At 33.9% G+C, this 10,699-nt stretch overlaps 2 protein-coding genes across 2 annotated transcripts in view; one reads left to right on the top strand and one right to left on the bottom strand.

Moving 5' to 3' along the window:
- The first annotated feature begins 107 nt into the window (after positions 1-107).
- On the top strand, positions 108-6,239 carry LOC106102834 (protein LTV1 homolog). The gene is made up of 11 exons (XM_013282426.1): positions 108-201; positions 277-432; positions 506-625; positions 907-1,060; positions 1,612-1,725; positions 2,420-2,514; positions 2,770-2,916; positions 3,446-3,603; positions 4,426-4,573; positions 5,346-5,530; positions 6,004-6,239. Exons 1-11 carry the CDS (start codon positions 199-201, stop codon positions 6,179-6,181), a joined length of 1,458 nt encoding a protein of 485 aa, XP_013137880.1. The 5' UTR covers positions 108-198; the 3' UTR covers positions 6,182-6,239.
- Positions 6,240-7,421: 1,182 nt separating this feature from the next.
- Positions 7,422-10,699, bottom strand: part of LOC106102839 (vacuolar protein sorting-associated protein 35) — a 16,035-nt gene continuing 12,757 nt past the window's right edge. Inside the window, 3 exon segments of the mRNA XM_013282433.1 lie at positions 7,422-8,452; positions 9,125-9,298; positions 10,050-10,183. Of these exon segments, the coding sequence (XP_013137887.1) occupies positions 8,294-8,452; positions 9,125-9,298; positions 10,050-10,183 (467 nt within the window). The 3' untranslated portion in view covers positions 7,422-8,293.

Raw genomic sequence — 10,699 nt, 5'->3', positions numbered from 1 at the left:
TACATAGTAAAGTCAAGTAATTAAATAATTTTTTTGTTGTGTTCGTTTCTCCCATAAACGCATTGTTTTGACATATTGTTGGGGGACTGTCAAAAATGTTCTTTTTAATCTGTGTTTGCCAAAACAACACATGTTTTTCATGTTGTGCAGCAATAATTACTAAAAATTTAGTGTTATTGGTTTTTGCGACATACCAAAATGGTTAGTACATTATATTCTTATTATAATCGGATTTCTTATTCATTAGAATGCATGTTAATTATCATTTTCTTCTAGCCGAAGACTAAAAAGTTTATAGACCGAAAGAAAGCTGTAACATTTAACTTGGTCCATCGTTCTCAAAGAGATCCTTTAATCGCTGATGAGAATGCACCACAGCGTGTTCTTGTACCAGTTAATGCTGTAGTACCGCCAAAGAAGGAGAAAGACCCGGTAAGTAATATTTTCATTTTAAATACAAGCACCTTTTAAACCCTTATCGTAATAATTTTGTCATATTTTACAGGATTTAACTTTAGATCAGAGAAAAGAAGAGCAACGTAAATATGGCATATACTTTGATGATGATTACAATTATCTACAACATCTTAAAGATACAAAAGAAGTCACCATGGTGTTGCAGCCAGTAAGTAATTTTATTGTTAAAATTGTTCATATATTATGATATAAAAATAATACCAAATGTCTTTGGCTTGTAATTGCCTCAAATGAGTACGGTATGTACTCCTAAGGCTGTCACCAAGGTAGAAAGGCAACAGACCTAGCCTATATCATCAGGTGCTACCACAACTCTTCCATACTTCTCTCGGCCACAATATCCTAATTCACTCCCATCTCCATCCATACTCTCTTCAGTCTTACTCTTATATTTTAGCAGTCTCATCACTTTAACATTTTAATTTACAGAAAAGTTCACATAACAGAAAAGAGAAGAAAGAAACAGATATAGAAGGAAATGAGAATACAAAAGACATATCGGAAACATTAAAACTTCCAAGTTCTGTGTTTGCTTCGGAAGTTGAAGAGGATGTGGGAATGTTGAATAAGGCTGCAACACAAGGTAAATAACAGCAAATAATCCTTATCTGTACCAATATAATAAAGCGTGAACACTTCTTTGTTATGTAAGATGTCAGCAATCCTAGCATATTTCTGAATTAATCTTTTTATAAAAAACCCCTACATTCACAACATGCTATAGGCAATTTGAGAAGGGGGGGGGGGAAAAAATGCTACAGGCATGTGAGAAGGGGTAAAAAACCACAAACCAGCAAAGAAAGATTGTGATAGTAACTATAATTGTTAGCCCATGGCAAAATCCTTTATTGTCATTTGAATTTTAATATTCATTATTGAACATTTTATAAAAAGTAAACAATAAACTAAAGTTTGTACAATTTGATAGAATAGCTTGACACCAAGTGAGTTAATTGCAATTCCACATGATTTTATATTGTATTAGCTGAAAGCATGAAATTAAAAATAGTTAAAAAAATATAACCTATATTGCTTAGTGATAACATAGCTTATTAATAGTGAAAGAATTTTTGAAATCAGTCCAGTAGTTTTTGAGCTATTACAATAAATACAAAAATACAAATTTTTCATCAGGTCTATGTTTGAACCTGGACCCCGAGGTGGTGGCGGCTCTTGACGATGACTTTGACTATGATGATCCTGACAATCAACTTGAAGATAATTTTATTGAAATGGCTATGGGAGAAGGTATGTTTTAATGTTATTGAGTATTTTAGCATTGGTTTAGCCAAAATAAAACAAAGCATACTATGGTCTACATCTATGCCAAATTTAATTAAGATCCGTTCAGCAGTTTAGGCTAGAAATTAACATCCATCCATCCAAACTTTCGGATTTATAATTTTAGTATGTTAGCAACTGTTCTTAGTTTTTTGCTTTGAGTTTCAGTTTGAAATTATATTTTTATGTGACAAAAAAAAAACAAAAGTAAGTAGTCTTTGTGTTCTTCTAGAGTCTAAGTTGTTTTGGACTTACTAGAATCTAGACTATGCTCTACATCTGTGCCAAATTTCATCGAGATCCATTCAGCAATTTAGGTGGCAAACTCTAACAAACCATCCATGTAAACTTTCACATTTATAATATTAGTAAAATTGACAACCCTGAGCTAAAGGTTTTCATTATCATACTAATATTATAAATGTGAGAGTTTGGATGGATGGATGTTTGTTGGTTAGAGTTTGTAGCCTAAATGTCTGAAGCGGTCTTAATGAAATTTGACATAAATGTAGAGGATAGTCTAGAAGAACTCATAGGTTACTCAGTTTTTTTTAATTACAAGCAGACGAAGTCGCGGGCTAGCTAGTAGACCTATAAAATGTTTCCGTACGACAAAAGTGAAGGAAAAGATTTGAATCTAATGAATTCTATTTTTAAATAGGTGATGATGATGAATATGATGAAGACGAGAGCTTGTCTGCTGATGATTCAGATAAAGCGTTTGTAAGTGATTTGGATTCAGATGATGATTCACAGGTATGTTATGTTCATCACCCAAGTGATTAACAGAACAATATGATTAATTTTATTATTTCTATACTGACTTATACCTTGTGTACTGAGCATGTATGTATGTCTCTTTTACTCTACATTACTTATTGTATCTCTTATCTCTTTCATGTAACGAAATGTTGCTAACCGTGACGCGACCTTGAAAATTTCTATTTTGTACTTAGTTGATGTTAGAATTAAATAAATGAATATTTCAATGCTATTACTATTTATTTTCAGGGTGAAGATAGAGGGAGACCTAAAATGCCGTCGTGGCTGGAGCGAGACAAGGACGACACGAAGTCTCGTTTCTCTCAATATTCCATGTCTTCTAGCGTCATACGACGTAATGAAGGCCTTTCTTTGTTGGACAATAGATTTGAAAAGGTGAGCTTATTTATATCTAGACTAGCATTCGCCCGCGACTACGTCCGCGTAAATTAAAAAAAACAGAAGTAAGTAGCCTATGTGTTCTTCCAGACTATCCTATCCATCTGTATCAAATTTTATCAAGCTCCGTTCATTTAAGGCTACAAACTCCAACATCCATCTATCCATCCATCCAAACATTCGCATTTATAATCTATACTAATAAAGAGGAAAGATTTGTATTTTTGTATGTATATAAATAACTCGAAATCTACTTGTTTTGATTTTAAAACTTTCACCGTTAGAAAGGTAATTTGTCTGTGAGTAATAGAGACTCTTAAGTTTTTTAATATATACGGGCAAAGTCGCGGGCAACAACTATAATGCAAAGAGGAAAAGTTTGTATTATTGTAATTTTGTATGTATATTTATTCTTCCAGACTATCCTCTACATTTATGTCAAATTTCATCAAGATCAGTTCAGTTTAGGCTACAAACATCCATCCATCCAAACATTCACATTAGTAAGATATTTTTTTTCTTTAAGATGTTTGCGGAATACGACGACACGGAACTCGGAGCGTTGGATCTAGAAGATATCGAAGGTTTCTTACCTCCTTCTCATGACATGCTGCTGCGAGCTGCTGAGGAGTTTGAAGAGTCACAGAGAAGATACCAGCTGGATAAAGAAAAGGAAATTTCAAGGTAAAGATTTATTTAGCTTTAAAATGGTTACAGATTTTTTTACAATACATTTGAATAAAATTTAGATGAGACAGAAAAAAAAATTCACCGGTACTTTCTCTGAAAGGTAATATGTAGGTAAATTTAGTGCCTCCTTGTGCTCTTATTACGATACATTTGACTAAATTATAATAAGCTCCATCTTTTGTTATAAAATTAAAAAAAAAAAACAGTATTACAATTATACTTATATATACATATCCGTTTCTTAAAGAACGGATCAACGTTTTTGTGGAGTTAAAGGACCTCTATACCTATAATTTAAACGCAAAGTTTGTTGCCCGATTTTCTATAATTTTAAAATTATTTATTTTTTTGTAAAGTAAAATCGGAAAAATCAGATTTCCGACTTAAATTTGACCATACTTTTTGCTTTAACAAGCCTAATAATTTTATTTTATTGTTTACATGTGTCAAATTATCAATTGCAAATGTCAAAATGACATTACAAACTATGGCAATCTTGCTTCCTTGATGTTGGCAGCAACTTATGGTCTCTTTCCCACATTAGGGTTTTTATTCAAATTACCCCCTAAGTTTAGCGTGAAAATATATAGCCTAAAGCGTGATATAAGTGTAGGGCTTTTTATTAAAAAAAGAATTATTCAAAAATATGTTGTAGTTGCTGACATCTTAGACAACAAAGAAGTGTGTGTTTACGCTTTATTATAATAGTATAGATATAAATATGTTATTATTCAATTTATACTTTATTGCATTATTTTTATTAATATGCATGCCTTTTTTGGTATAATATTATAAGTTATACTAAATGTTACTCAGATTACAACATCTCCAAGAGATAGAAGAGGAGTCAGAAGAAGAGTTGATGAGAGTGGAGGTGGAGCCCAAAGAGAGATGGGACTGCGAGACTATACTCTCTACTTACTCCAATTTGTACAACCATCCTAAAGTTATTGAAGAACCCAAGGTAATTAACATAAATGCGAAAGTTTAGATGGATGGATGTTTTGTACAGTTTGTAACCTAACCTAAACTAAACGGATATCGATGTAATTTGTCATAGATGTAGAGGATTTTCAGGAAGAAAACTAGATCTTTTGTTTATTTTTAATTCCTCGAATAGAGTCAAGGGAGAAAGTTAGTTATCTATAGTCAATCAGATGTAGGGAGGCAGATGACCACATAATCAAGAGGGAGTAAAGTTAATAGTAGTTTTTATAATAAAAAGAACTTTTAAATCCAGTAGTTTTTGAGTTTTTTGCAAACCAAAATTTTTTTTTTATAACATAATGTGGCAAACGAGCAAGCGGCCACCTGAATCCGCGAAAATGGCGAAGCGACCGCTGCCAATACACATCCGCAATTGCAGATGCGTTGCCTACCCTTGTACGACGGAGGAGAGGCACATAAAGAGGATATTTCCCCTTCCTCTGCATCTCCTCCACTGTCAAATCTATTTCCTCTTCCCAACCTCTCCTTATAAGAAAAGGGTGGTAAAGAGAAAGGGACTTAAATTAGGCCTCCGGCACCACACTCATCAGACGAAACACGGAATTGTTTCCACTTCACGCCTGTCTTCTGTGTGGTCGTGGTATTACTGGGGGCGAGCCGGCCCTGCAGTGCTAACATGTTAAAGCGGGCACTACCACTGTTAAATTGTATCTCCAATACTGCATTTAAAGACATTTAAATTATTCAAAGATATTTTAGATTGTAATTGTAGTTTTTTTTTTCAACAGAAACCGAAGAAAATAGCAATAAACGCGAAAACTGGTATTCCAAAAGACGTTCTCGGTAAAGATAATAAACTGACATTGAAGACGTTGGCAAAATTTAACGCACAGCAACAAGAGGAGAGTAACTCAGAAGACGAACAGACACAAGCGGAGACAGTTTTATCAACACTTAGCGTATTATCCATAAGGTAAGGAATTTAAACTCAAAAACTACGAAAAAAAAATTTTTTTTTGAAAAATAAAAAAAAAATTAAAAAAGCAATTTCATATTAGCAATGTTTTTTATTTGTAATTTTATGCTATTAGAATACAATTTGGTGTAATAAAATAAGTGAATTCGATAGAAATGAGAAAATTACTTCTTACTAATATTAAAAATGCGAAAGTTTGGATGGATGTATGTAAGAGTTTTTAAACTAACTTGCTGAACCGATATTGATAAAATTTGGTATAGATGTAAAACATTGTATGAAAGGATACATAGGCTACTTATTTTTGTAATTCTTAATTCCACGCGGACAGAGTCGCCGGCGAAAGCTAGTTAAAATTATATATTTTTTCATTGTTCTTAAAAGAATTTTTTTATTTGTAAATTCTTTGATAGTGAAAAATCACGATAACACAATGTGAAATAATAAGAATTATTACAAAATCATTTCAGACCCAAAGACGAATCGGCAGAAGAGAAGAAAGAACGAAAACGTCTTCTAAAGGAATACAGAAAAGAAAGAAGAATAGAGAAGAAGGCGAACAAAGAAGCTTTCAAAGAAGAGAAGAAACGACAGGAAAAGATAATGTTGAACAATAGAAATAATGTTCAAGGTAATAAAATATTTTAAATTAAGTAAAAATGTATTTTATTTTTGAATAAATTTAATATTTACAAATATATTGTAACCTTGTGTTTTATTGTCTCAAACCCTATCTATACTTCTATACTAATATAATAAAGCGTAAACACACACTTCTTTGTTGCCTAAGATGTCAGCAATTACACCATATTTTTGATTAATTCTTTTTAATAAAAAGCCCTATACTTACGTCATGCATTAGGCTATATATTTTCACGCCATTAAACTTAGGGGGTAAACATTTTGGATAAAAACCCTAATGTGGGAAAGAGACGATAAGTTGCTGTCAAGATCAAGAAAGCAAGATTGCTAAGGTTTGTCATGTCATGTCATTTTGACATTTGCTATTGATAATTTGACAAATGTAAACAATAAAATACAGTTTTTACAATTTTACGCGGATGGATCCGCACGCGAACAGCTAGTCCTTAATAAAAGATGTTTAAGAAATAAATAGACGAGGTCGTGTACAAAAGCATTTCACAGGTATTTTCTCTAAAAGGTAATATGTCAGTTGTCAAGTTTAGTGACGTTTGGACGCTAGCTTTAAAGTTTGTTAATTATTTAGAACTAGTTTTCGCTCTCGACTCCGTCTGCGTGAAATAAAAAAAAACAAAAATGTGTAGCCTCTGTGCTCTTCCAGACTATCTTCTAGGTCAAATTTCATCGAGATCCGTTCAGCCATTTAGACTACAATTTCTAACAAACATCCATCCATCTAAACTTTCGCATTTATAATAGTAAGATTTATTCAAATATCTCAAAAAGCGTTTAACAGGTTTTATTCTCGGAGTTTTCGAGCTCTCTTTTTTTTTCTCGAGATTTGATGACAATGGTTTCTTCCACAAAAAGGTAGTTTAACAAACACCATGGTTTCAATATGAATAAAATTTGTTAAATGCTTTTCGAGACATTTCAATAAATGTAAAATAATTAGCAAATTTAAAGCCTTCTAGCGTCCAAACGAAACAACTTTGTATAGGTGAAATGAGTCAAATCGTCATTATTTTCTAACAAGAATCTGTGGTAGTCCATTGTATACATCTCTCCGGACACTTGTATATATTTTATTGAATCTGCTTTTTTTACATGGTCAAAATTAAACCAATATTATTTTTTCTCATGAATAAAGAAAAAATAGATTTCTGTCCATTACAAAGGTAATTTAATGAAAACTAAAAAAATTAAAGCCTTTTTAGGATTATTGAGTAATTAAAAATGCATAGAATAATATTAAACATTTAATATATTGCTTTTTTCACGAATAACAATCTCAGATACATAATTATTATCTTAATTCTATATATTTCACTATTAATAATAAATAACATAATCGATTTTTCGGATAATTCTCAACCGTCACCCAGCCCTGTCCCCACGTGAGAATAAAACGTTTCATCCGTCCCACCTTTTAATCCCACCGTCACCAATAAGGTGACAGATGGAACCGTTATGAAATAAAATAAGTTCCCACCGTCCTCTCTTAGCAAAAGGTGAGACGGATGGAACTTTTTACCCTCATGTTCCCACGGGGGGACAGAGTGGGGTGACGGTCGGGAATAATCCGATATTTCATCTTACAACAGCTGTTAATAAAAAAATGATTCGAATACATTCATCAAATAAGGGGACAGATTATAAAATTTAAAAAAATGTATTAATTTTTATATTTCTACAACTAAATTCCATCATTACTTGTCATATTTTTATGATATAAAATGTTTGTACCTAACTTAGCCATTCCATCGGACCTAGGTCTTATTTTTGACCTAGGTCTTATGAACGAAGTACATACAATAGACAACAGTAAATAGGAATGTGTTTTAAAAGTAAATATTACAAGTCTGTCAATAATTAAAAAAATATAAAACAAAAATATAAGTGAACAATCTTACATTTTTCACATACAAGATATTAGTGCTAAATCTAGACCTAGACCATTACAAAACCTAGGAAAGTAGTAGTCTTGGGACCGTGCCGGTCTAGAAAAGTTTAGACATAGACCAAAGTAATCCCAAGGACATAACAGACATATGGCTATATTAGACCTAGGGCCGTTCCAGACCTAAGCTGTAGCAGTCCTAGGAACTGTCAGTACACCTAGGATAGAACTAAACCCTCATACCCTAAGCCGTCAGGGTCAGGGCACTCCATGCGGTTCTTGAGGTGCTGCAGCGTGTTGTGGAAGTGCTTTGTGATCTGTTCCACCTCCTCCGACTGGTCCAGGTTGGCGAGCTCCTCTCTGATCTTCTGGATTACCTAGAAAACGTTATGTTAGAGGTGAGGTAAAAAGAATTTGGTTATGTGCCTCATATGTGACGCATTGGCCCATCTATAATAGATTTAACTAGTGTTATGGTCCTTCGAGCCAAGATATTTTATTAAACTAAAGCTTAATGTAATAAAATAATGCCATCCTTCTTATTTACTTTGATAAAATAGACATTATTAATCAAATAACATATCCAGGATTGTCTGTTTGTAAGTTTCAGGTCCTTCGAGCCAGATTATAGTGATTGCATGTTTTCAAGGTTTAACCACATCATTGTTTCAGGACTAAAGTCATTATACTCTAGTTATTCCAATTGTTATAATGCATACATAGATCATATTCAAATACTAAATTAAATTTACATAGAATTATATAAAAAAAACCCTTCCACGAATAGGCCATTTGTCAGCGTGGAAACCTATCAGAAGTCAGCAATACAGATTTGGGCCTCACCGGTCCTTTGAGGCGGTAAATCTATCATTACAAGTATATAGTTACAAATTTAAAAAAATTAGTGATCCTTCGAGGTGGAAAACCTATCAATACAAGTTATATAGTTAAAAATTAAAAAAAATAGTGATCTTTCGAGGCGGAAAACTTATTAAAACAAAGTAAACAGGGTTGAATAACGTCAATGGTCCTTGGAGCCGGATACTTACTGCATCAATGAGGGCGGTGGTGAGGCTGGCGTTGCCGCGCTCCCGCAGCTGCGCGTACCTGCCCAGCAGCTCGGCCAGCAGCTGCGCCTGCACGCCGCCGTCCATGCACTGCTGCGCCACGCGCGCCGCCTTCTTCAGGCAGTCCAGCGCGCGGGACGCGTCGTTCAGTGCCCACTGCACCCACAAATATAACACAAAAAACTAAATAAAAAGCCGTAAACGTCTCTAGCTGATGAATTAGATCTAAGGGGAAGTTGTTATTTAACGTTTTTTAAATTTATTTTGCATTTTTCGATTTTTTAGAAGGACAAATAAGGTTTAAAATCTTCGCATGGTATGGTAGGCGTGAAGTAGAAGTACAGTATGATAAGACGAGAATGTGAAGGGATTTTTTTTTTGACACTAGAGATGTATAAAGGGAAATTATCTTTATGTGCGTCCCCTCAATTTAGGTAACGCATCTATAATTTACCTGACGTTCTTAAGGCGCAGGAAAATATGATGCAACCGCACATTCATGTCAAGAAATTCAAAGATATGTGGAAAGTCAATCGCAATGGACCAATTTTGACTAAGGGCTGGTCACCTAAACTTGGTATAAGCCCTCAGTGAGGACGTATATTAACTGATTAACATAATAGCGAATGTCTATGGGCAACGGTCAGCTGATATATATTGTTGACCGACTTCCCAAAAGAAGGAGGTACTCAATTCGTCTGTAAGTTTTTTTTTGTGTGTTACGGTATAACTCCGCTAGTGGACCGATTTTGATAATTCTTTTTTTATCCGAAAGGTAATGCTTGCAGGTGGGTCCCATTTTGATTTTTGGAGTCAAAGACATGACATCAACTTTTTTTCGAGAATACTTTGTTTTTAGTGTATTTTGTTTGGAAGTCGGTTTTGTTTATTTAAAAAAAAGTTTTACCTGTTGTCCGTCCTTGGGTGGTTTCCAGAAGAGGTGTGCGCAGAGCGCCACAGCGCGGCTCTGGTCGGGCTTCTTCAGCAGCTTGCTGGCGGCCAGCGCGCACGCCGTGCGCATCGGCTCCGCGTTCTCAGATCCTGACACGTACAATCAGGTAAACTGACGGTGTTCCAACTCAAAAGGAAAAAAAATTTGAAACGAGACGCGGAACATAACTCTAGTTTCTTCTTATCCCTTCGCGCTCAATGCTACCAAATAAGTTATTTGAAAGAGGCTAATTTTATCTCTTTACAATAAACAAGGCAATTTATCCTAAATTAAAAAGAATTTCTGCAATATATCATACTAATATTATAAATGCAAAAGTTTAGATGGATGGATGGATGTTTGTTAGAGTTTCTAGTCTAAACTGCTGAACAGATTTTAATAAAATTTGCCATAAATGTAGATGATAGTCTGGAAGAACACATAGACTACTTACATTTGTTATTTTTAGTTCCGCGCGGACGGAGTCGCGGGTGAAAGCTTATTATGTTATATAGGATGTTCCCCATTGAACCAATTATCAGACGATCGATCGACATAACGGGATTTTTCTCCATTAGATCGAATTTCATCATTTCATTAGATTGAAAGTTAAAGATATTTTTTTT

Source organism: Papilio polytes, unplaced genomic scaffold, assembly GCF_000836215.1.
Source record: "Papilio polytes unplaced genomic scaffold, Ppol_1.0 DF823901.1, whole genome shotgun sequence".
In the NCBI taxonomy this organism is placed as follows: domain Eukaryota; kingdom Metazoa; phylum Arthropoda; class Insecta; order Lepidoptera; family Papilionidae; genus Papilio; species Papilio polytes.
Note: the sequence above shows the minus strand (reverse complement) of the source record. Positions and strands in the feature narration are given on the sequence as shown.